The sequence below is a fragment of the Pristiophorus japonicus genome, chromosome 8 (assembly GCF_044704955.1).
Source record: "Pristiophorus japonicus isolate sPriJap1 chromosome 8, sPriJap1.hap1, whole genome shotgun sequence".
NCBI classification, from domain to species: domain Eukaryota; kingdom Metazoa; phylum Chordata; class Chondrichthyes; family Pristiophoridae; genus Pristiophorus; species Pristiophorus japonicus.
Window position 1 is genome coordinate 62,350,722 of NC_091984.1, and position 27,734 is coordinate 62,378,455.

The following is a 27,734-nucleotide window of genomic DNA, read 5'->3' on the forward strand; positions in this document are numbered from 1 at the left end:
GAAGCTCAGAGTAGAACGCTAGCTTTGGGAGTCTCGTGTCGGGCACGCGGACAATGTGGTCCGCCCAACGGAGCTGATCAAGCGTGGTCAATGCTTCGATGCTGGCCTGAGCGAGAACACGGATGTTGGTGCATCTATCCCGTCAATGGATTTGCAGGATCTTGGAGGCAGCGCTGGTGGTACTTCTCCAGCTGAAGGTGTCTGCTGTATCCATATATGGGTTTCTGAGCCACATAGGAGGACAGGTATCACTACTGCTCTGTAGACAATAAGCTTGGTACCACCGACACCTGGGAATCGCTGGCCCACGACCGCTCAAAGTGGAGGAAAGCATCTGGGAGGGCGCTGAGCACCTCGAGTCCCATCGCCGAGAACAAGCAGAAACCAAGCATAGACAGCGGAAGGAGCTTGCGTCAACCCAGGCTCTCCACCCACCCTTTCCTTCAACCACTGTCTGCCTCACCTGTGAGAGACTGTAGGCCCTGCATTGGACTCTTGAGTCACCCGAAAACTCAAGAGTGGAAGTAAGTCATCCTCGACTACGAGGGACTGCCTGTGATGAGGAGAACGCCTTGCTTTTTTCAAGTAGTATTTTGGGATTTTCAATATCCAAAACATGCAAACAAGGCCTCAGTTAAAACACATCCAAAAATGGCACCTTTAAGAATGAAGCACTCCCTCAGTACTGCACTGAAATACTGATCATTTTTCTTTATTGCCTAGTTGATGTGCTCAAGATCATTTTATACAAATTGCCTAGTAGCTGACCAAATTAAGCAATTAACAAGAACTTGGGGAAGGAGTGAAATCAGTCCTCCATTTGCTTACAGCATAAGGATTTAAAAAAATAAATTAAGAGTATATTTTGGGAAGATGGAGCAGCATTAAAGTAAACTAGTGTTGCCTAAACTTGCAAAAAAAACCCTGAAAATTACAGCAAACCTCCAATCAAAAGGCATCTATGCTATTCGCATCAACGAGTCCATGTGATAACAGCTGTACTATAAAAACGATTTCTTGTAGCATCACAACAGTGACGACATTCCAAAAATACTTCAATGGCTGTAAAACGACCGGTGGTCGTGAAAGGCGCTATATAAATGCAAGTCAGTAGTGGGGAAAATGTTGGAATCGATTATTAAAGATGAAATAACAGCGCATTTGGAAAGCAGTGGCAGGATCAGTCCAAGTCAGCATGGATTTATGAAGGGGAAATCATGCTTGACAAATCTTCTGGAATTTTTTGAGGATGTAACTAGTAGAGTGGACAAGGGAGAACCAGTGGATGTGGTGTATTTGGACTTTCAAAAGGCTTTTGACAAGGTCCCAAACAAGAGATTGGTGCGCAAAATTAAAGCACATGGTATTGGGGGTAATGTACTAGCGTGGATAGAGAACTGGTTGGCAGACAGGAAGCAGAGAGTCGGGATAAATGGGTCCTTTTCAGAATGGCAGGCAGTGACTAGTGGGGTGCCGCAGGGCTCAGTGCTGGGACCCCAGCTATTTACAATATACATTAATGATTTAGATGAAGGAATTGAGTGTAATATTTCTAAGTTTGCAGATGACTTAGTGGCGGCGGTGTGAGCTGTGAGGAGGACGCCAAGAGGTTGCAGGGTGATTTGGACAGGTTCGGTGAGTGGGCAAATGCATGGCAGATGCAGTATAATGTGGATAAATGTGAGGTTATCCACTTTGGGGGCAAAAACACGGGCAGATTATCTGAATGGCGGCAGATTAGGAAAAGGGGAGGTGCAACGAGACCTGGGTGTCATGGTACATCAGTCGTTGAAGGTTGGCATGCAGGTATAGCAGACGGTGAAGGCGGCAAATGGTATGTTGGCCTTCATAGCTAGGGGCTTTGAGTATAGGAGCAGGGAGGTCTTACTGCAGTTGTACAGGGCCTTGGTGAGGCCTCACCTGGAATATTGTGTTCTGTTTTGGTCTCCTAATCCGAGGAAGGACATTCTTGCTATGGAGGGAGTGCAGCGAAGATTCACCAGACTGATTCCCAGGATGGCTGGTCTGACATACGAGGAGAGACTGGATCGACTAGGCCTTTATTCACTGGAGTTTAGAAGGATGAGAGGGGATCTCATAGAAACATATAAAATTCTGACAGGACTGGACAGGTTAGATGCGGGAAGAATGTTCCCGATGTTAGGGAAGTCCAGAACAGGGGACACAGTCTAAGGATAAGGAGTAAGCCATTTAGGACTGAGATGAGGAGAAACTTCTTCACTCAGAGAGTTGTTAACCTGTGGAATTCCCTACCGCAGAGAGTTGTGGATGCCAGTTCGTTGGATATATTCAAGAGGGAGTTAGATGTTGCCCTTACGGCTAAAGGGATCAAGGGGTATGGAGAGAAAGCAGGAGAGGGGTACTGAGGTGAAAGATCAGCCATGATTTTAATGAATGGCGGTGCAGGCTCGAAGGGCCGAATGGCCTACTCCTGCACCTATTTTCAATGGTTCTATGATAAGTCTTTCTTTCTTTTTGATACAATCTGTCCACAGAAAGTACTACCTGTTCAATTTTTTTTTTTAGGTAAATCTTACTACCAAAATTGCTTTCTACCATCACCATAAACAGGAGTGTGCCTCAGACAAGTTAATGCTAGAAAAATTACCAATTAGCTCATTTTTTATTCATGGTATTTAAGTAGCAGTATTACATTTGCTAATAAGTTAAAAATGTGAAAACCTTCTATACTTTTTTTTAAATACAAGCCACTCTCTGGGAACATTTACTTTAATAACCCAGTATAAAATAAATTACTAATTCATATTACAGGTATTTTACACTTTTAATACTGTCACAGAACATGCAATGCCTGTACATGCTGCATATTCTGTAAACAGAAAGCAAACAGACTTCAATAAATAATTCACAGTTAATATATTTGTCACATCAGTAATGATGATTAAATATCTTTCTGGCACTCTTATCCCCAACACACAAGAAATGCATCTGAAACCAGTTAAAGTACTTGGAGGGTTATTATACAAGGTTAGGATACAAGCAGCTAGTCATGTGAAACAATCACCGAGGCCAAATATTCTAACAACAGCACATGCATCGTAATTTTTCCATAAACAAACATCCTTTGTTGGCACCATAGATGAGATGACAATGTATGGTTAGATGGAAAGAACATTTTAAAAAGGTTTTAAAAATTCTTAAGACATGAATTAGTACAGTAAATAACATTGAAGATAATCAATTTCTAGTGGTGAAAAAAATCAATTTATACATTAATTCTATGCATTCAGCAAACATAAACCAATTTGTTGTTTCTTAAACATATCAATGTCAATTCATCTTTGTGTAGCTAGTTTAACATAATATAGTTTGCAACTGCCTTTGTACACTTACATTAGTTTTTATAACAATACTGCATTTAGAATTTTGACTGGTTGTGCAGAGGTTACTGCCAAATCTACTGGGTTAACTGACCTTGATTTTTCTTCCGAATGTGCTCGATTTTGATCATCAAGACACAAACAAATTACATTCAGACAGAAAACAGTACAAACTGATCCCAAATGTAAAAAGGAATGATCTACAGGAAACATTAGAGAAGCTGAAGCTTTAAAGGCTAGAAAGAAAGGAGTAAAAGAGTTAAGTATCAAATGTAAATAAAGTAAACCAGATTATTTATGCATATAGCAAGAAAGGAGCATTAGGAGGATGTAAATGTAAATTAGTGGGGCGGACAAAAATCAGTAACCATTTGTTCAACACCGTCTACAGTGCGTCACCAGGCCCTCAAATCTACCATCAAGTTCATGGTCTACAGGGCTGTAGTAATACCTGCCCTCCTGTATGGCTCAGAGACATCGACCATGTACAGCAGACACCTCAAGTCGCTGGAGAAATACCACCAACGATGCCTCCGCAAGATCCTACAAATCCCCTTGGAGGAAAGACGCACCAACATTAGTGTCCTCGACCAGACCAATCCCCAGCATTGAAGCACTGACCACACTTGATCAGCTCCGCTGGGCAGACCACATTGTCCGCATGCCAAACACGAGACTCCCAAAGCAAGCGCTCTACTCTGAACTCCTTCATGGCAAATGAGCCAAAGATGGACAGAGGAAACGTCCGTTACAAGGATGCCCTGAAAGCCTCCCTGATAAAGTGCAACATCCCCACCGACACCTGGGAGTCCCTGGCCAAAAACCACCTTAAGTGGAGGAAGTGCATTTGGGAGGGCGCTGAGCGTCTCGAGACTCATCGCCGAGTGCATGCAGAAAACAAGCGCAGGCATAGGAAAGAACATGCGGCAAACGTGTCCCACCCTCCCTTACCCTCAACAACTGTCTGTCCCACCTGTGGTTCTCGTATTGGACTCATTCCAAGAGTGGAAGCAAGTCTTCCTCGATTCTGAGGGACTGCCTATGGTGATGAATGTGGGAAACGCGGCAGTGAATTAGTCCACAGCAAGCTCCCACAAACAGCAATGCGGTAATGACCAGAAAACCTGTTTTAGTGATGTTGATTGAGGGATAACTATTGGCCCGGATACCGGGGATAACTTCCCTGCTTTTTTTCGAAATAGTGTCATGGGATCTTTTATGTTCACAAGAGAGAGCAGACGGGACCTCAGTTTAACACCTCATCCAAAAGATGACACCTCTGACAGTGCAGCACGCCCTCAGTACTGCACTGGAGTGTCAGCCTAGAATTATGTGCTCAAGTTCCTGGAGTAGGACTTGAACTCACAACCTTCTGACTCAGAGGTGAGTGTGCTACCCACCCACTGAGCCACAGCTGACAAGCTGTGCCCTGTGTCATTAATATATATGAAAAGCAGTGGTCGTAGTACCAACCCCTGGGGAACACCAGTGTATACCTTCCTCCAGTCCAAAAAACAACCGTTCACCACTATTCGCTGTTTCCTGTCACTTAGCTGGTTTCATATCCATTCTGCCACTGTCCCTTTTATTCCATGTGCTTCAACTTGGCTGGCGAGCCTATTATGTGGCACTTTATCAAATGCCTTTTGGAAGTCCATGTACATCACATCAACCGCATTGCCCTCATCAACCCTCTCTGTTACCTCAACAAAACAAGATGGTTAAATACGATTTGTCTTTAACATATCCTGTGCTGGCTTTCCTTAATTAATCCACACTTGTCCAAGTGATTGTTAATTTTGTTCCCGATTATAGTTTCTAAAAGCTCAGTTACAGTTTTGCCTGCCATTCTTGGATTCCAATTTACCCGGGTCAGATCCGTTCTCAACCCACTGAAATTGGCCATCCTCCAATTAAGTATTTTTTACTCTAGATTGCTCCCTGACCTTTTCTATTGTATCATAAGGTTTAGATTAGCTATGATCACTGTTCCCTAGACGTTCCCCTACTGACACTTGCACCATTTGACCTACCTCATTTGCCAGAACCAGATCGAGCAATGCCTCCTTCCTTGTTGGGGAGAAAAAGTATTCATCAAGAAAGTTCTCCTGAACACACTTCAGAATTTTTTTTCCCTCTCTGCCCTTTACACTATTACTATCCCAGTCTATATTAGGATAGTTGAAGTCCCCCATTATCACTACTCTATAGTTCTTGCAGTTTTGGTTTCCATATTTACGAAAGGATATACTTGCTTTGGAGGCAGTTCAGAGAAGATTCACTAGGTTGATTCTGAGGATGAGGGGGTTGACTTATGAGGAAAGGTTGAGTAGTTTGGGCCTCTACTCATTGGAATTCAGAAGAATGAGAGGTGATCTTATCAAAACGTGTAAGATTATGAGGGGGCTTGACAAGGTGGATGCAGAGAGGATGTTTCCACTGATGGGGGAAGACTAGAACTAGAGGGCATGATCTTACAATAAGGGGCCGCCCATTTAAAATAGAGATGAGGAGAAATTTCTTCTGAGGGTTGTAAATCTGTGGAATTCGCTGCCTCCGAGAGCTGTGGAAGCTGGGACATTGAATAAATTTAAGACAGAAATAGTTTCTTAACCGATAAGATGATAAGGGGTTATGAGGAGTGGGCGGGGAAAGTGGAGCTGAGTCCATGATTAGATCAGCCATGATCTTATTGAATGGCGCAGCAGGCTCGAGGGGCCGTATGGCCTACTCCTGTTCCTATTTCTTATGTTCTTATGGCACCTCTCAGTAATTTCCCTGAAAATGTGTTCCTCTATAACCTTCCCACTAGTTGATGGCCCCACAGAATATACCTAATTGTGTAATGACACTTCTATTGTTTCTTAACTCTAACCAAATAGATTCAGTCCTTGACCCCTCCAGGACATCCTCTCTCTCCAGCACTAACATTCTCCTTAACCAATACTGCCACCAGATCTCCTTTCTTTCCTTCCCTATCTTTCCTGAACACCTTCGGGGCAAAGTTCGGTACTGCCCCGTTTGGAGGTGGTAGTTCCTGTGCCTGGTGCTTAACTCCTGCCCCGAGAGCTATATTGGGCTTACCGCCCCCCGACAGGAAGTGGAGCGCAAAATATCACGCCTCACTTCCTGTCCGGGACGGGAACGTGTCGCAAAGGGACACAAAGTTTTCAGCACTACGCGGTGAGGCGCGTAGCACTGGCGGGTAGACAGGGCCCTCCTCTTCCATTAAAGGGGAGGGCCAAGCTGCCGACTCTGCGGACAGGAAACAGGGCCATTGTTGGACCACCAGGGAGCAGGGTGCCTTGGCAGCAGCCAGGCACACAAAGGCTGCAAGATCATGGCACGGACCCCGCGATCTGCTATCAAGGAGGCCGCGACCGGTAAATCACACATTTTTTTTGTGCCATACCGCCCCATGAATTTTTGCCCTGCAAATGGCCTACAGCTGTTGCGAGCATTGCCCAGGCCAGATTCAAGGGGCTACCGAATTTTCACTCCAGGGCTAAAATGGGTCATTGACTACGTCATCATCGTGCGCATCGCCGGCACAGCAGCCTGGGGCGTTACTGGTTACCATCGCTGCTAAACTCTCGCGGAAGTTGGTAGCGGTATGGCGCCTGGACGAAAATTAATTTGCTCCTCCTGTTAGTGCCCCTAAATTTTTCCCCCATTATAGCCAGGAATATTTAATACCCAATCCTGCCCTTTTTTGAGCCAGATTTCCATTATCGCCACGACATCATACTCCCATGTGGCTATTTGCATCTGCAGCTCACCAACTTTGTGTACCACGCTTTGTGCATTTACACACATGCACTGTAAACCTCTCAGACCTTCTTGTATTCTCTTAGTCTGACCCCACCCAATACCTCACTATTTCTTACTCTAGTGCTATCTGTCTCTCCCAATCGGGCATTTTGTTTCTCCCTTTTCATGGTACATCCTGCTTCTTACCCCCTTGCCAAATTAGTTGAAACCCTCCCCAACAGCTCCTAGATATCCATTATCACTCCTAGTCCATTGATGTTAGTCCCAGATATCTCTTATAATTACTATTTTTTGGGGAGGGAAGCATTTGTGTGCAGAGCTTTAAACTTTAGATGTAGATAGAGCAAGTTAATTATTCTGAAGTCACTCATACCCCAGAAGTGTCCATTATACCCTTAACTTGCATGCCAATAATTATTTTGTTGCTTAACACAAACAAATTAGAACAGCAAAGACCATTCAGCCTACTTTACTGGTGACAGACTGCATTGTTCAACCTACAAGTTTGAATTTTTACAACAAACTAGCTACTTCCATTCGACATATGCAGATGTACTAAATGCAGCTTTACTTACACCCACATTCAAATAAACATTTATCCAACCACACTGCAACTAATCGTCCCCAGTCACAGCACAATAATATTAGAACATTCCCCAATGCAAGCTTTTTGATTTTTTTTAAAATCCTAGTCTGTATAACGTGATTTATTTATTTACACACACACACACATACAAATAGTGCAATAGAAACTACTAAAACACTGTAGTAAACAATCACACAGGTTGTTCAGAACAGATCTATTCCCCCCACCCAGAGAGTCTTCATGTAACAAACAAGTGACTTTACAGGACAAATTTGAGGAGGATATTGATGGGCAATTTTTTTTTTTAAATGTAAAATAAAAACAAAAGTTCTACATCACTTGTAGGTTAATTTAAAAATGATTACATCCAAACTCTATATAAAGATACACTCAATTGTTAATTCTCACCGTGAGAATTTTTTCCCCCAATTTTGTGTCAAAATGCCCCAAGACAACATTATGGGCTCAATTTTCCCTAGTGATTTGCGGTGTTTTTTTTGAGCAGGCTGCTTTTTTTGGCCCAAGTTAAAAATCCACAGTTTCCCCAATCAATTTGTTCCAACGTAACTCAGTTAGCTACAATTTTTTTAGGCAAGTTTTTTTTCAGCCAAAGGGGCATAACCAGCCACCTATGCCAATTCGGGAAGTTTGACCAGCTGAGAGTTACTCCAGTTCTGCTTCGGCCAGCCTATGTGTCCTCTGCAGGAATACCTTCTGGAAATTTAAAGAAATCGGCGCAGGTAAGGAAATTGGCACCGGTAAGTGCAGCAGATGCCCGGACAGCAGCAGCAGGAAAGGTAAGAGAGCAGGAGAGAGGGAGAAAAAGAGAAGAGAAGAGAGGGGTGGAGGTCCGTGGGGGTGGGGAGGAGGAGAAGAGAGGGGTGGAGATCCGGGGGGGGGTGGGGAGAAAGGTGTGTCCGGGGGGGTGGGAGAAAGAGGGAGAGCTGGGGGTGAGGGGGGGGGGGGAGGGAGAAAGAGAGAGCTGGGACGGGGGGGGAGGGGGAGGAGAAAGAGAGAGGCTAAGGGCGGGGAGCGGGACCGGCGTTAATAATTGGAGGTAAGTTGCTGGAATATGTTTTAATGTGTTAGGATCTGGTTGTATGCTCACATTGTGTCCCTGATTACCATGGCAACCCGATCTTTTGGGCGCAGATCAAGGCTCCATCCCCAAAACTAAACGACAGGTTAGGCCACGCCAAAATGAAGAAATCCAACGGGGAAACTTAGAACATTTTTGTGGGCGTACTTGGGCCCCCCAAAAATGGGCATAACTCTTCAAGTACGGAAAAAAAAGCTTTAAGACGGACTGCAAAAGCTTCTGTAGATATGTAAAGAGAAAAAGGTTAATCAAGACAAACATAGGTTCCCTGCAGTCAGAATCAGGGGAAGTCATAATGGCGAACAAAGAAATGGCAGACCAATTGAACAAGTACTTTGTGTCCTCCTTGGTGAATAACGAACCAAACAACCTTCCGGATATAAAAGGGGTCAGAGGGTCTAGTAAGAAGGAGGAACTGAGGGAAATCCTTATTAGTCGGGAAATTGTGTTGGGGAAATTGATGGGATTGAAGGCTGATAAATCCCCAGGGCCTGATGGTCTGCATCCCAGAGTACTTGAGATGGCCTTGGAAATAGCGGATGCATTGGCGTGGACTGAGAACTGGTTGGCAGACAGGAAGCAAAGAGTAGGAGTAAATGGGTACTTTTCAGAATGGCAGGCAGTGACTAGTGGGGTACCGCAAGGTTCTGTGCTGGGGCCCCAGCTGTTTACAATGTACATGAATGATTTAGATGAGGGGATTAAATGTAGTATCTCCAAATTTGCGGATGACACTATGTTGGGTGGCAGTGTGAGCTGCGAGGAGGATGCTATGAGGCTGCAGAGTGACTTGGATAGATTAGGTGAGTGGGCAAATGCATGGCAGATGAAGTATAATGTGGATAAATGTGAGGTTATCCACTTTGGTGGTAAAAACAGAGACACAGACTATTATCTGAATGGTGACAGATTAGGAAAAGGGGAGGTGCAACGAGACCTGGGTGTCATGGTACATCAGTCATTGAAGGTTGACATGCAGGTACAGCAGGCGGTTAAGAAAGCAAATGGCATGTTGGCCTTCATAGCGAGGGGATTTGAGTACAGGGGCAGGGAGGTGTTACGACAGTTGTACAGGGCCTTGGTGAGGCCACACCTGGAGTATTGTGTACAGTTTTGGTCTCCTAACTTGAGGAAGGACATCCTTGCTATTGAGGGAGTGCAGCGAAGGTTCACCAGTCTGATTCCCGGGATGGCGGGACTGACATATCAAGAAAGATTGGATCAACTGGGCTTGTATTCACTGGAGTTCAAAAGAGTGAGAGGGGATCTCATAGAAACGTTTAAAATTCTGACGGGTTTAGACAGGTTAGATTCAGGAAGAATGTTCCCAATGTTGGGGAAATCCAGAACCAGGGGTCACAGGATAAGGGGTAAGCTATTTAGAACCGAAATGAGGAGAAACTTCTTTACCCAGAGAGTGGTGAACCTGTGGAATTCTCTACCACAGAAAGTTGTTGAGGCCAATTCACTAAATATATTCAAAAAAGGAGTTAGATGTAGTCCTTCCTACTAGGGGGATCAAGGGGTATGGCGAGAAAGCAGGAATGGGGTACTGAAGTTGAATGTTCAGCCATGAACTCATTGAATGGCGGTGCAGGCTCGAAGGGCCGAATGGCCTACTCCTGCACCTATTTTCTATGTTTCTATGTTTGGGGAAAATTGAGCCCATTATATTTAACATTGTATTAAATTTCCCCAAAATGTCTTAGTGCAAGCACCTTCCCATCAAAAATGTGTTAAATAATTTCAAACTTGTTTAGTACCTGAAGTTTTACATCAATCTGTGACGATTTCTCATCGTAGCCGTTCATAAAAATCATACACACTTGCAAATTGTTCTCTTTGGCTCCTTTGTACAAATACCATTTTGAGGATCGTTTAGAGAACGGCAGTGAAGATTTAATTAAATGGAAATATGTAGAATACATTCCAACCAATAAAATTTAAAACATTTCTGAAACATTTATGAAATAAAAAGTAATATTTAAACTAATAACATATTTCTCTCCTCAGCTTGAGCCAGATCTGTATAGTTCAAAAGCAAACTACATCAAACATTAAATATTCACAGTCAATTTGTAAAATAGGTTTTCTTCTGCTATGGAACATAAATCTAAATTGACACTCTAGCTATGAAAATTAAATAAAGCAAAGGAGAAATCATCAGCATTTAATTCTCATGGGTTTTAAAAGAGGACTTTTACATGCATTTATTGTACTTTATTGCTAATCTATGAGCTTCGCTCTATAGCAATTTAAGGATGCTGGCTGTGATTCAAGTCAAACTGACAAGCCACTGGTGACCCCTAGTTTCTAATAACAAGCTAACAAGGTTATATTTTCCACTCACAAAAACAAACAAATTATTTCTACACAGCAGAAACTTGGGATTAATATGCTGTAATTCAGCTTTATTGACCATAGAAGACGACAATACAAACTACCAAATATGATTCATTTTGAAATAGTTTTAAGTATTCAATTCGGAGTACAGCGCTGCCACTCTAACATAGCTGTTAGTTTCAAAGTGGGGGATATGAGGGAACTGCAGCTTTGTGCTTTTATCCATCTACAATCGGACTCTCATTTCCCAGGAAGTGTGCTAGATATCAAAAAAGTAGGCTGTTAGCCATTTTCTCTTCCTCAGATTGAATTAGACCATTATTATCCCTACACATTCTTCAACATCTCCTGCTGTTCCCTTCAACCCAATTTTGCACTATATTCCACCTATATTAGTTTCAGTCAGACCAATAGGACAGAACACCAAATCTCTCTAGTTCCCACGTTCAACTGTTCATTGAAGAGAACAATCATGGGAGCGGGTGCATAGTGGTTATGTTACTGGACTAACAATCCTACTATAGCAGCTCTGGAATTTTAATTCAGTTACTTAATTAAATCTGAAATAAAAAGCTATCAGCAGCAATGGTGACCATGTCATTAAAAACCCAACTGGTTCACGAATATCCTTTAGGGAAGGAAGTTGGCACCCTTACCAGGTCTGGCCTATATCGGATTTCAGACCCACAGCAATGTGGTTGACTATTCACTACCCTATGAAATGGCCTAGTAAGCCACTCAGTTGTGTCAGACCATTAGGACAAACAGTAAGAATTTAAAAAACGGATGGGCCACCTGGCATTGACCTAGCACTAGATTCGGATACTGCAAAGGCACACCCAGCCCAGTAAAGCTTGCAAAGTATTCCTCACCAACATCTGGAGATTTGCACCAAAATTGGGAGAGCTGTTCTACAGATTAGTCAAGCAACAGCCTTCAGCCAACATCACAGATGCCTCCATGTGAAAGAAAGAAAAAAAGCAAAAAATAGAGGGGGAAAGAGAGGGGGCTCCCCCACCGAGGGAAAGGGGGGGGCGCCCCCGAGGGAAAGAGGGGGAGGGGGGCGCCCCCCGAGGGAAAGAGGGGGGGGGGCCCCCGAGGGAAATATAGAAAATAGGTGGAGTAGGCCATTCGGCCCTTCGAGCCTGCACCGCCATTCAATATCATGGCTGATTATTCACCTCAATACCTCTTTCCTGCTTTCTCTCCATACCCCTTGAAATTTTTAGCCGTAAAGGCCATATCTAACTTCCTCTTGAATATATCCAATGAACTGGCATCAACAACTCTCTGCGGCACGGAATTCCACAGGTTAACAACTCTGAGTGAAGAAGTTTCTCCTCATCTCAGTTCTAAATGGCCTACCCCTTTTCCTAAGACTATGTCCCTTGGTTCTGGACTTCCCCAACATCGGGAACATTCTTCCCGCATCTAACTTGGCCAGTCCCATCAGAATCTTATACGTTTCTATGAGATCCCCTCTCATCCTTCTAAACGCCAGTGAATAAATTTAGGCCCAGTTGATCCAGTCTCTCCTCATATGTCAGTCCAGCCATCCCTGGAATCAGTCTGGTGAACCTTCGTTGCACTCCCTCAATAGCAAGAACGTCCTTCCTCAGATTAGGAGACCAAAACTGAACACAATATTCCAGGTGAGGCCTCACCAAGGCCTTGTACAAACTGCAGTAAGACCTCCCTGCTCCGATACTCAAATTCCCTAGCTATGAAGGCCAACATACCATTTGCCTTCTTCACCGCCTGCTGTACCTGCATGACAACTTTCAAAGACTGATGAACCATGACACCCAGGTCTCGTTGCACCTCCCCTTTTCCTAATCTGCCGCCATTCAGATAATATTCTGCCTTCGTTTTTTGCCCCCAAAATGGATAACCTCACATTTAGCCACATCATTGAGCTGTTTCATGACAACATGACAGGTGAAGTGCTCTCAGACGGCACAATCACGGTCCCATTTGCCATCTCAAATGGAGTGAAACAAGATTGTGTACTCGCTCCAGTTCTGTTCAACCTATTCTTTACCTGCGTCTTGAACTATGCCATAAAAGACTTGGAGTTTGGGGTCTACCTGAAATATCGATTAGATGGTTCACTGTTTAACCTCCGCTGCCTTGCTGCAAAGACCAAAGTACGGAAACGACTCATCCTAGAGGCACTCTTTGCTGACGACTGCGCCCTTATGGCACACAAGAAGAGTGACCTACAATTCATACTCAGCAAATTTGCTGAGGCAACAGAATTGTTTGGCCTAACCATCAGCCTTAGTAAAACCGAGGTTCTCCATCAGCCTGCCCCTGGCACCACAGCACCTGCTCCCACAGTCTTCATCGGCAGTATACAACTAAAGTCAGTGCACAGCTTCAAGTACCTTGGCAGCATCATATCAAATGATGGGTCCTTGGACAAGGAGATTGATGCAAGGATCTGTAAAGCCAGCCAGGCACTTGGTCGCTTGCGCTCTAAGGTGTTGAGTCACCACCACATCCGACTGTCAACTAAACTGTTGGTGTATAGAGCAGTCGTTCTCTCATCTCTCCTTTTATGGATGTGAGACCTGGACACCCTACAGGCATCACATCAAAAAGTTGGAAGCTTTCCATATGCGCAGTCTCAGATCTATACTCCACATACGCTGGCAAGACCGGGTGTCAAACTTTGAGGTTCTGGAGAGAGCACAATCAACTAGCATTGAGGTGATGATCATGCGAGCCCAGTTCCGGTGGGCTGGACATTTCATCCGCATGGATGAGTCAAGGATCCCTCGTCAGCTTCTTCACGGCGAGCTCTGTGAAGGTCAAAGACACCAGGGGCGCCCCCGCAAGCGCTACAAAGATTGCATCAAGGCTAACCTCCAGTACTGTGGCATCCGACCAAAGGACCTCGAGAATACAGCAGCTAATAAAATCCAGTGGCGAACCCCAACGAGGACTGCCTGCCAGACCTTCGAAGAAAGCCGATGTCAACGCCTGCAGGACACTAGAGATAGACGACATCAGGTGGCAGTACTGTCAGCATCAGGCACATCGAACTTCCCTTGTCCTACGTGCAAGAGACTATGTACATCCAGAATTGGCCCATACAGCCACTTGAAGACACATGCCATTGATGATTAACACATCAACATCTTTGTTGGATACGACAGACTACCAAGACTGCATCTGCCCACTCACCTAACCTGTCCAAGTCACCCTGCAGCCTCTTAGCGTCCTCCTCACAGCTCACATCGCCACCTAGTTTAGTGTCATCTGCAAACTTGGAGATATTACACTCAATTCCTTCATCTAAATCATTAATGTATATTGTAAAGAGCTGGAGTCCCAGCACCGAGCCCTGCGACACTCCACTAGTTACTGCCTGCCATTCTGAAAAGGACCTGTTTATCCCGACTCTCTGCTTCCTGTCTGCCAACCTGTTCTCTATCCACGTCAGTACATTACCCCCAATACCATGTGCTTTGATTTTGCACACCAATCTCTTGTGCGGGACCTCATCAAAAGCCTTTTGAAAGTCCAAATACGCCACATCCACTGGTTCTCCCTTGTCCACTCTGCTAGTTACATCCTCAATAAATTCCAGAAGATTCGTCAAGCATGATTTCCCTTTCATAAATCCATGCTGACATGGACCGATCCTGTCAATGCTTTCCAAATGCGTTGCTATTTCATCCTTAATGATTGATTCCACCATATTCCCCACTATTGATGCCAAGCTAACCGGTCCATGATGACCCGTTTTCTCTCTCCCTCCTTTTTTAAAAAGTGGTGTTACATTAGTTACCCTCCAGTCCATAGGAACTGGTCCAGAGTCGATAGACTGTTGGAAAATGATCACCAATGCATCCACTATTTCTAGGACCACTTGCTTAAGTACTCTGGGATGCAGGCCATCAGGCCCCGGGGATTTATCGGCCTTCAATCCCATCAACTTCCCTAACACAATTTCCCACCTAATAAAGGATATCCTTCAGTTCCTCGTTCTCACTGGACCCTCGGTCCCCTAGAACACCTGGAAGGTTATTTGTGTCTTCCTTCGTGAAGACAGAACCGACGTATTTGTTTAATTGGTCTACCATTTCTTTGTTCTCCATTATAAGTTCACCTGAATCCGACTGCAAGAGACCTACATTTGTCTTCACTAATCTTTTTCTCTTCACATATTTATAGAAGCTTTTGCAGTCAGTTTTTATGTTCCCTGCAAGCTTCCTCTCGTACTCTATTTCCCCCCTCTTAATTAAACCCTTAGTCCTCCTTTGTTGAATTCAAAATTTCTCCCAGTCCTCAGGTTTGTTGCTTTTTCGAGCCAGTTTATATGCCTCTTCCTTAGTTTTAACACTATCCTTAATTTCCCTGGTTAGCCACGGTTGAGCCACCTTCCCAGTTTTATTTTTACTCCAGACAGGGATGTACAATTGCTGAAGTTCATCGATGTGATCTTTAAATGTTTGCCATTGCTTATCTACCATCAAACCTTTAAGCATCCTTTGCCAGTCTATTCTAGCCAATTCACGCCTCATACCGTCGAAGTTGCCTTTCCTTAAGTTCAGGACCATAGTTTCCGAATTAAATGTGTCACTCTCCATCTTAATAAAGAATTCTACCATATTATGGTCACTCTTCCCCAAGGAGCCTCGCACAAGATTGCTAATTAGTCCCTTCTCATTGCACTTCACCCAGTCTAGGATGGCCAGCTCTCCAGATGGTTCCTCGACATATTGGTCTAGAAAACCATCCCTAACACACTCCAGGAAATCCTCCTCCACCGCATTGCTACCAGTTTGGTTAGTCCAATCAATATGTAGATTAAAGTCACCCATGATAACTGCTGTACCTTTATTGCACACATCCCTTATTGCTTGTTTGATGCTGTCCCCAATCTCTCTACTACTGTTTGGTGGTCTGTACACAACTCCCACTAGCGTTTTAGAACATAAGAACATAAGAATTAGGAACAGGAGGAGGCCATCTAGCCCCTCGAGCCTGCTCCGCCATTCAACAAGATCATGGCTGATCTGGTCGTGGACTCAGCTCCACTTACCCGCCCTCTCCCCGTAACCCCTATATTCCCTTATTGGTTAAAAATCTATCTATCTGTGATTTGAAAACATTCAATGAGCTAGCCTCAACTGCTTCCTTGGGCAGAGAATTCCACAGATTCACAACCCTCTGGGAGAAGAAATTCCTTCTCAACTAGGTTTTAAATTGGCTCCCCCGTATTTTGAGGCTGTGCCCCCTAGTTCTAGTCTCCCTGACCAGTGGAAACAACCTCTCTGTCTCTACCTTGTCTATCCATTTCATTATTTTAAATGTTTCTATAAGATCACCCCTCATCCTTCTGAACTCCAACAAGTAAAGACCGAGTCTACTCAATCTATCATGTTAACCCTCTCATCTCCGGAATCAGCCTAGTGAATCGTCTCTGTACCTCCTCCAAAGCTATTATATCCTTCCTTAAATAAGGTGACTAAAACTGCACGCAGTACTCCAGGTGCGGCCTCACCAATACCCTGTACAGTTGCAGCAGGACCTCCCTGCTTTTGTACTCCAACCCTCTCGCAATGAAGGCCAACATTCCATTCACCTTCCTGATTACCTGCTGCACCTGCAAACTAACTTTTTGGGATTCATGCACAAGAACCCCCAGGTCTCTCTGCACCGCAACATGTTGTAATTTCTCCCCATTCAAATAATATTCCCTTTTACTGTGTTTCTCCCCCCCCCCCCAAGGTGGATGACCTCACATTTTCCGACATTGTATTCCATCTGCCAAACCTTAGCCCATTTGCTCAACCTAGCTAAATCTCTTCCCACTAATCTTTGTGTCATCTGCAAATTTTGTTACATTACACTCTGTCCCCTCTTCCAGGTCATCTATGTATATTGTAAACAGTTGTGGTTCCAGCACCGATTCCTGTGGCACACCACTAACCACCGATTTCCAACCCGAAAAGGACCCATTTATCCCGATTCTCTGCTTTCTGTTAGCCAGACAATTCTCGATCCATGCTAATACATTTCCTCTGACTCCGCGTACCTTTATCTTCTGCAGTAGCCTTTTGTGTGGCACCTTATCGAATGCCTTTTGGAAATCTAAATACACCACATCCATCGGTACACCTCTATCCACCATGCTCGTTATATCCTCAAAGAATTCCAGTAAATTAGTTAAACGTGATTTCCCCTTCATGAATCTATGTTGCGAGTGCTTGATTGCACTATTCCTATCTAGATGTCCCGCTATTTCTTCCTTAATGATAGCTTCAAGCATTTTCCCCACTACAGATGTTAAACTAACCGGCCTATAGTTACCTGCCTTTTGTCTGCCCCCTTTTTTAAACAGAGGCGTTACATTAGCTGCTTTCCAATCCGCTGGTACCTCCCCAAAGTCCAGAGAATTTTGGTAGATTATACGAATGCATCTGCTATAACTTCCGCCATCTCTTTTAATACCCTGGGATGCATTTAATCAGAACCAGGGGACTTGTCTACCTTGAGTCCCATTAGCCTGTCCAGCATTACCCCCCTCGTGATAGTGATTATCTAAAGGTCCTCCCTTCCCACATTCCCGTGACCAACAATTTTTGGCATGGTTTTTGTGTCTTCCACTGTGAAGACCGAAGCCAAATAATTGTTTAAGGTCTCAGCCATTTCCACATTTCCCATTATTAAATCCCCCTTCTCACCTTCTAAGGGACCAACATTTACTTTAGTCGCTCTTTTCCGTTTTATATAATCGGTAAAAGCTTGTACTATCTGTTTTTATGTTTTCCGCAAGTTTATTTTCGTAATCTATCTTTCCTTTCTTTACTTTTCTGCCCTTTGGTATTCCGCAGCTCCACCCATACCAATTCCACATCATCAAGGCTAATGTCCCTCCTTACTATTGTATTAATTTCTTCTTTGACCAGCAACGCCACCCTGCCTCCTTTTCCTCTCTGTCTATCGTTCCTAAATGTTGAATACCCCTGGATGTTGAATTCCCAGCCTTAGTCACCCTGGGGCCATGTCTCCGTGATGCCAATTACATCATATCCGTTAACTGCTATTTGCGCAGTTAATTCATCCACCTTATTCCGAGGGGGAGGAAAACGAGGGCGAGGTGGGGGGGAGAAACGAGGACCGGGGTGGGGAGAAACGAGGACGGGGGGGGGGAAGGGGTGAAGGAACGAGGACGTGGGGGGGAAAGAGAGAAACGAGGACGGGGGGGGGGGGGGGGGGGGGGGGGGGGGAGAAACGAGGACGAGGACGGGGAGAAACGAGGACGGGGGGGGGGGGGGAGAAAGAGAGAGAAACAAGGACGAGGACGGGGAGAAACGAGGACGGGGGAAGGGGGGGGGGAGGAAAGAGAGAGAAACGAGGACGGGGAGAAACGAGGACGGGGGGGGGAAAGAGAGGGAAACGAGGACGGGGAGAAACGAGGACGAGGAGAAACGAGGACCGGGGGGGGGGGGGGGGGAAGGGAGGGAAACGAGGATGGGGAGAAACGAGGACGAGGAGAAACGAGGACGGGGGGGGGGGGGGGGGGAAGAGAGAGAAACGAGGACGGGGAGAAACGAGGACGGGGGGGGGGGGGAGAACGAGGGCGAGGAGAAACGAGGACGGGGGGGGGGGGGGAGAGGAGAGAAAAGAGGACGGGGGGGGGGGGGGGGAAGAGAGAGAGAAACGAGGACGAGGAGAAACGAGGACGGGGGGGGGGGAGAAGAGAGAAACAAGGACGGGGGGGGGGGGGGGGGAGAAAGAGAGAAACGAGGACTGGGGGGGGGGGAGAGAAACGAGGACTGGGGGGGGGGGGGGAGAGAGAGAAACGAGGACCGGGGGGGGGGGGGAGGGGGAAGAGAGAAACGAGGACGGGGGGGGGGGGGGGAGGGGGAGGGAGAGAAACGAGGACGGGGGGGGGGGGGGGGGAAAAGAGAGAAACGAGGACGGGGGGGAGAGAGAAACGAGGACGGGGGGGGGGGGGGGGGGAGAGAGAAACGAGGACGGGGGGGGGGGGGGGGGGGGGGAAGAGAGAAACGAGGACGGGGGGGGGGGGGGGGGGAAAGAGAGAGAAACGAGGACGGGGGGGGGGGGGGTGGGAGAGAGAAACGAGGATGGGGGGGGGGGGGGGGGGAAGAGAGAGAGAGAAACGAGGACGGGGGGGGGGGGTGACGACATCATCCATCGTGTTGTCTGGCACTACCACCGTGCTAAATCTGATAGAATCAGAACAAATCTAGCAGCTCAAGTCTGATCAGCCATGAGCGCTGTGGGCCATCAACAGCTGCAAAATTGTACTCTACCACAATCTGTAAGCTCATGGCCCGGCATATCCCTCACTCTACCATTATGATCAAGACAAATCCTGGTTCAATGAGGAATGCAGAAGAGCATGGCAGGAGCAGCACCAGGCGTACGTAAAAATGAGGTGCCAACTTGGTGAAGCTACATCACAGGACTGGATGCATGCTAAGCAGCATGCTGTAGACAAAGCTAATCGATCCCACAACCAACAGATCAGATCAAAGCGCTTCAGTCCTGCAGCATCCAGTGTGAATGGTGGTGGACAATTAAACAACGGGAGGAGAAGGCTCCATGAACATCTCTATCCTCCAATGATGGCAAAAGACAAGGCTGAAACGTTTGCAACCATCTTCAGACAGAAGTGCCGAGTGGATGATCCATATTGGCCTCCTCCTGAGGTCCCTACCATCACAGAAACCAGTCTGCAGATAGTTCGATTCACTCCATGTGATAAAGAAATTGCTGCATGCACTGGAGACAGCAACGGCTATGGGCCCCAACAACCATCCAGCTGTCATGCTGAAGACTTGTGCTCCAGAACTAGCAGCGCCTCTAGCCAAGCTGTTCCAGTACAGCTACAACACTGGCATCTACCCAGCAATGTGGAAAACTGCCCAGATATGTCCTGACCACAAAAAGGACATATTTTAAAATCGGCCAATTACTGCTCCATCAGCTTACTCCCAATAGGCAAAGTGATGGAAGATGTCATCGACAGTGCTATCAAACGGCACTTACTCACCAATAACCTGTTCACCGATGGTTAGTTTGAGTTCCGCCAGGACACCCGGCTCCAGACCTCATTATAGCCTTGGTCCAAACATGGACAAGAGAGCTGAATTCTAGAGGTGAGGCGAGAGTGACTGCACTTGACATCAAGGCTGCATTTGACCGAGTGTGGAATCAAGGAGTCCGAGTAAAACTGAAGTCAATGGCAATCAGGGGGAAAACTGTCACTGGCTGGAGTTATACCTAGCACAAAGGAAGATGGTTGTGGTTGCTGGAGGCCAATCATCTCAGCCCCAGGACATCACTGTAGGAGTTCCAAGGGCAGTGTCCTTGGCCCAACCATCTTCAGCTGCTTCATCAACAATCTCCACTCCATCAAAAGGTCAGAAGTGGCAATGTTCATTGATGATTGCAGTGTTCAGTTCCATTTACAACTCCTCAGATAAGTCCACGCCCACATGCAGCAAGACCTGGACAACATTCAGGCTTGGGCAAGTAACATTCATGCCATACAAGTGCCAGACAACGACCTTCTCCAACAAAGGACAGTCTAGCTACTGCCCATTGACATTCAATGGGATTAACATAGCCAAATCCCCCACCATCAACATCCTGGGGGTCACCATTGACCAGAATCTTAACTGAACCAGCCACATAAATAATGCAGTTGCATGAGCAGATCAGAGGCTGGGTATTCTGTGGCGAGTGACTCACATCCTGACTCCTCAAAGCCTTTCCACCATCTACAAGACACAAGTCAGGAGTATGATGGAATACTCTCTGCTTGCCTAGATGAGTGCAGCTCCAACAATACTCAAAAAGCTCGACACGATCCAGGACAAAACAACCCACTTGATTAGCACCCCATCCCCCATCTTAAACATTCATTCCCTCCACCACTGCGTACCGTGGCTGCAGTGTGTACCTTCTACAAAATGCACTGCAGCAAGTCGCCAAAACTTCTTCGACAGCACCTCCCAAACCCGCGACCTCTATCACCAGAAGGACAAGGGCAGCAGGCGCGCGGGAACACCACCATTTCCAAGGCACATACAATCCTGACTTGGAAATATATTGCTGTTCCTTAATTGTTGCTGGGTAAAAATCCTGGAACTCCCTCTCTAACAGGACTGAGGGAGTACCTTCACCTCTTGGACTGTAGCGGTACAGGAAGGCAGCTCACCACCACCTTCTCAAGGGCAATTAGGATGCAAGAGTGGGAAGAGAAGCTAATGCAGGTGACTTTCTGGCTACGATTAGAGAGATAAGAATGGAACCAGGCGAGTGTAGTCCCACCCAGCTGGACGGTGGTGGAGAGGCATTGGAGGAGGATGGAGTGGTCAACAGTGTCAAAGGCTGTAGACAGGTCGAGAAGGATTAGGAGGGATAGTTTACCTTTGTCACAGTCACAAAGGATGTCATATGTGACTTTGATGATAGCCATTTTGGTACTGTGTCAGGGGCGGAAACCAGATAGAAGGGATTTAAACATGGAATTCTGGAAAAGATGGGCACGAATTTGGGAGGCGACAACATGTTCAAGGTCTTTGGAGAGGAAAAGGAGGTTGGAGATGGGGCGGTAGCTTGGAAGCACAGTGGGGTCTAGGGTTGGCTTTTTAAGGAGAGGGGTGATGACGGTAGACTTGAAGGAAAGGTGGACTGTACCGGAAATGAGTGTACCGTTAATGTCAGCTAACATTCTCAAGGGAAATTAGGGATGGGCAATGAATGCTTGCCTTGCCAACGATGTTCACATCTCATGAACGAATAAAAAGGAACTGACAAGGCAATTAATCAGTTGGGGACATCAAGTAAAGTGCTTTCATCTTTATTTTACATGATGGGTAACCAAAAGAACAGATTTATACAAACATCACTCCCTTCTCTCCTCTCCATCCACCAAGTACACATTAAAATCAGTGATAATACCAACAATTATTATTATTTTTTTTAAATTAGGCAGTTCTGCTTTAATAATCTATCAAATGCTTATTTTCAAAAATTAGAAAACTTAAATTCTGATGAATGGAATAGTTTCCCTTGAAGTTTCACAGCATTCTAATTTCTTTCTAGCCCAAGTTTGCCAGAGCACCCTTTTCATGTTTTAATCCTTACAAAAATTATGCATTATTGCTTTCTTTGGTACATTGCTGTGGTAACCAAATTACTTCTGACCTGGAGTTAGTTTTTATAAGAAAATTCTACTATTTCATTTTATTTTGAGAATTATAGTTGAATTATTGGCAACTTGGAAAGAATAGCCATTTAGAACAGATACTACAATACTGTCTAAACACATAGCAAACTATTAGATATTCTTAAACAGACTGTACTTGGTTCATTTCCATGAAATGCTTTTTTTTATAGTTCAAGAAACTGACATCTTATTCTAATTACATTTAAAGACAATGTTCAAACATTTTAAACTGGTCATCCTGCAATAATGAAATTAGCACTCATATTGCTATCATTGTGAACGCAAGTGTACGGCTAAACTCATCAACAGTATTTTACCCAATTACATTTTTAAACATTGATGAGAATTTAAGATCTTATAATTTATAGCCAATTTACTGTTCTGGTCATACCTTGGTTTCAATCTGTCATTGCTCAAAGAAAATATCTCAATCTGCCCACTAACTCCATTCCTTAATTCCCTTTAAAAAAGTTTTTAAACAGCAACAAACAAATTGCATGTAAAGGTATACAGCGCTTTTAACATAACAAAATGTTAATGTGCTTAACAAGCAATATTAATAAAAATAAATTAACACCAAGCCACAGAAGGAGATATCAAGACAGATGAACAAAAGCTTGGTTAAAGAGGTAGGTTTAAGGAGCATCTCGAGGAGGAGAGACGGGTAGGGAGGCAGAGGTGTAATTTCAGAGTTTAGGGCCAAAGCAGCTGAAAGTACCGCCGCCAACGGTTGAGCGAGTAAAATCGGGGATATGCAAGAGGCCAGAATTGGAGGAGCACAAAGATCTCAAAGGCTTGTAGGGCTGCAGGAGACTACAGATAAGGAGGGGCGAGGCCATGGAGGGATTTGAAAACAAGGGTGAGGATTTTAAAACTGAGGCGCTGTCAGGCCGACAGCCAGTATAGGTCTGCAAGCACAGGGATGATGGGTAAACGAGGCTTGGAGCAAGTTAAGATACGTACAGGCAGCAGAGTTTTGGATGAACACGTAAATATAGGATGGAAAGCAGATGGCCTTGGCAGGATAACATTGAAAATAGTCTAGTCTAGAGGTAACAAAGGCGTGGGCAAGGGCTTCAGCAGCAGATGAGCTGAAGCAAGGTCGGAGTTGGGTGATGTTATGGAGGGGGAAGTAAGCAGTCTTGATAATGGAGCAGATAAGTGGTCAGAAACTCATCTCAGGGTCAAACACAAGCCAAGGCCGTGAACGGTCGAGCTCAGCTACAGACAGTTGCAAGGGATGGAAATGGTAACCAGGAAACAGAGTTTGTGGCAAGGACCAAACACAATGGCTTCAGTCTTGCCAATATTTAGTTGGAGGAAATTTCTGCTTATCCAATATTGGAGGTCGGATAAGCAATGCAACAAATCAGACAGTAGAAAGGCCCAGAGAAATGGCGTTGAGAGAGAGCCGAGTGTCGCAGCTATGTGTAGATCTGATGTGCTTTTGGACGATATCGCTGAGGGGTAGTATGTCGATGAGAAATAAAAGTGGGCCAAGGATAGATCATTGGGGATTCCAGAGGTAACTGTGCAGGAGTGGGAAGAGAAGCCATTGTAGTGGGTTCTCTGGCTACGATTCGATAGATGAGAATGGAACTAAGCAAGAACAGTTCCATCCAGCTGGACAACGGAGGAGAGGCTTTGGAGGGAGAATAGTATGGTCAACTGAGGCTGCAGATAGGTCGACAAGGATGAGGAGGGATAGTTTGTCAGTCACAAAGAATCTCATTTGTGACTTTGATAAGGGCCGTTTCAGTACAGTGGTGGTGCCAGAAACCTGATTTCAAACATGAAATGGCGAGAAAGACAGGCACGTATTTGAGAGGTGACAATACGTTCAAGAACATGAGGGGAAAGGGAGGTTGGAGATGTGACTGCAGTTTGCAAGGAGAGAGGGGTCACTGGTGGGTTCTTTGAGGAGATGGGTGAGAACGCTAGATTCGATGGGGGGGAAAAGAGATATGGGGTGAAAACAGTACCGAAGGAGATAGAACCATTAACAGTATCAGCTAACACGGGGCCCAGGAAAGGAAGTTGGGTGGTCAACAGTTTGGTCAGAATAGGATCGAGGGAACAGGAAAGTAGTCACATGGACAAAATGAGCTCGGAGAGCAAGGCAGGAGATTGGGTAGAATCTAGAGAAAGATGCAAGTTCAGGGCTAGGGCAGGGGGGAATATTAGAGGAAGTTTGGCCCAGTGGGCAAGGGGAATGGAAGCAAGTGGAAGAGGCAGCTGGATGGATGGTCTTGATCTTTGTGACAAAAAAGTCCATGAGCTCCTTGCACTTGTTTTGAAGGTGAAGGTGAGGGGGACAGGGAAGGGTAGTTTAAAACAAGTTTGTGCTAAAGAGAAGGAGAAGCCAAGGGTTAATGTTGAATTGCTGGATGATCTTTGAATAGTCAGCAGTTTTAGCAATGGCGAGCAGGACCCAATAGTCCATGCCGGTCTGGCGATGAATGGTTAAACCATAGACTTTCAAATTTGCATTCCTTGGACGTAAGGGAGCGGAGATCAGGGGTAGACCAGGGGAACGACCAGGGCAAGAGAGTATAATGGTTTTAATGGATACAGGAGCATCAAAAGGTGGTGGAGAAGGTGTGATTTAGCAGATCAGTAGCTGCAGAAATGTGATGATGAATTGTGGACCAAAGGCTAGATAGTTGGGAGTTTGAAAGTGTATTGGTGAGCGAGTTGAGGGAGAGTTTTTTTTAAATATACAGGACGGACACAGTTGGTGGCCATGAATATGCATAGGAGAGATCACACATGTACACAAACGCACACACTTCACTCTAACTCACGTTGCTATGTACTACTCCTTTTGGCAGGTAGACTGCACCCCAAAATCTGCTAATACTTTGGTATAACTAAACTGCTAATAGTTGTGTAACAGATTATGTAACAGAATTACCTGTCCTAGGGAGCCACTTGACCACAGCTTGGCTTGCTATAGACTACTTAATGCATGGGTAACGTGCATCCTACTATTCTGACAAAATACGGATAGGGTATGAATCAGATCAACAAAATTAAGTTTAAATTCCAGCAACTATGTAGCATGCATGCAATTAGCCTGGTAAACCTGTAGCATTTACACCAAAAAAAACTTCAAATGCTGTACATTAAACAAAAAGGGAAAATGCTAGAAGCACTTAGCGGAACAGTCAGCATCTGTGGAGAGGACAAGTTAACATATTAGGTGTGACCGTTCAGAGTTCTGAAAGCATTACACCTGAAACATGAACTTGTCTGTTCTCGCCACAGTTCCCAACAAACCTGCAGTATAGAATGTTGGATTACAGTGACTTGAAGTTGTGATTCGCTTACCTTTGAGCATCAGGCTGGGAGATAGCATTGACAAGGGCTTCAACTGCTGTGTCAAAGAGCTCAGCATTCTGTAGCGACGTGAACGAGGCCTGCATCAAACACTCACAATCCAGGAGGGGAACGTCCAGTTGTACCCAGCTTGAGAAGCACTTGAGAGCCTTCTGGCTGATGAACACAGGGGAATCTGTCTGAAGCAGCTGTTGTAGAAGAGGAAAGACTGCACCAGACTCTTGTGCTAGGGCATTTCGCACTTCACCTTTCCGATACGGAGGCAGACGACTTGTTTGGAACTCTTCAGGGAGGACAGTTAGCAGTTCCAGCAAAGCCATACATCTAGCTTTGCCATCCACATCCGAACTTTCAGTCTGGAACATCTTCACCATGTCGCCTACTGCATTTGGCCATCTCTCTGGCATCATGTTGAGGGCCAGTGATGCCAACGCCACACATAGTCTGGTGAGCACTATCTTGGAGCTGGAAGCAAAACATGCAATTTGATTGAAAAGCTGGGATTTCAGAGTCTCATACTGATCTGAGGGGATATCGTTCCAGTAGCGGGAGATCTTGATGTGAAGAGCACTGGCTCCAAAGTACTGGATCTCAGGCACTTTATTCGGACTGAGCAGTGCCCAGCTAAACTGCCAAGCTTGAGGAGAGACTTGTGCCTGCATCAGCCATTTCTGTGCCAGGTTCTTGTTATCAATATTTGGGTCATAGTACAACTGATGTAATGCCTGTAAAGATAGAGAAGAGGAAAAAATAAGATCATCCTGTACCCAGGGGGAAGAGAGACAGGGAGAAGAAAAAAAGGAATGGAAATGAAAAACACCTTTTACCCGTCTACTGTATCTGCAGTTCACCATTGGTGGAAAATAAAATATTAAACAAAGTGTAAAACAACAGATAGTAAAAAGGTTTCCACCTAAAATAGACTTGGACTAGATATCATTGCAAATCTAAGCAGAAAGGGTTAACTACTTATTTCAGTTCCTTACCAAAGAACAAAGGAATCGGTTTCTTTCAGGTTTAAAAAAAAACACCTTTAGTTGCAATTCATCCCCTCCAATTAAAATTAAATTGGAACAGTGAAAAGGAATAGGATTTCAGGAGAGCTTAAACTCTATTTTATGCCGATATTGGTCATGTCTCAAAAAGAATATAGGAAACACGTAAATTTTCAATTCTGAACATCAAGCCCTTTTTGTTCCAATGAACAAATATTTCCAATTTTAATTTTGCACCAAATACTGTGCATTGGAAACAGTTGCCAAAAATAAGTGTGTACATGCCCCTGAAACCAGATTCAAAAATGTCAATGTACATTATTAAAAAAATTCTACTTTTTACCCAAGATATAATTAAATAAATTGTGGACAGTTGTATTCGCGTTCGGTATCAGACTCACCACAAAGTAGTACAAAGATTCCATTTTAGTAGGGTAGACTTCAGGAGTCAACAAGGAAGCAGTTAATGAACTGGACTCAAATAGATCATTCGAGGGACAAAGCTGGGAGGAGAATTGGTTTATATTTAAATATGCAAGTTAATTTATATCACTGTGTAAAAAACCAACCAACCACATGGGCAATAAAGGAGCTAACACAAGAAATAAGGGCAAAAAATGTTCCTCAAATATAGATCTTCAGATTCAATGCAAGACAGACAACAAGTATTTATGTAGCCTCTTAAATGTAGTAAAACATCCCAAGGCATTTCACGGCAGTGTTATAAAACAAAACAAATAAATTTGACACCGAACCACACAAGAAGAAATTATGGCAGATGACCAAAAGCTTGGTCAAAGAGGTAGGTTTTAAGGAGCGTCTTAAAGGAAAGAGTGGTAGAGAGGCGGAGAGGTTCAGGGAGGGAGTTCCAGAGCTTGGGGCCTAGGCAGCTGAAGTCATGGTCACCAATGGTTGAGCAGTTATAATCAGGGATGCTCAAGAGGACAGAATTTGTGGAGCGCAGACATCTCGGGGGGGGGCGGGGGGGTTGTGAGGCTGAAGGAGATTAGAGATAGGG

General features: G+C 45.0%; 1 protein-coding gene across 3 annotated transcripts in view; it reads right to left on the reverse strand.

Annotated features, from left to right (window-relative positions):
• The window catches only part of ipo13b (importin 13b), a 224,448-nt gene that overhangs the window by 177,679 nt on the left and 19,035 nt on the right, over window positions 1-27,734 (reverse strand). For all 3 annotated transcript variants that reach the window (XM_070886848.1, XM_070886849.1, XM_070886847.1), the window contains exon 2: window positions 25,713-26,446. In XM_070886848.1, coding sequence (XP_070742949.1) covers window positions 25,713-26,446 — 734 coding nt within the window. The remainder of the gene's footprint in view (window positions 1-25,712; window positions 26,447-27,734) is intronic.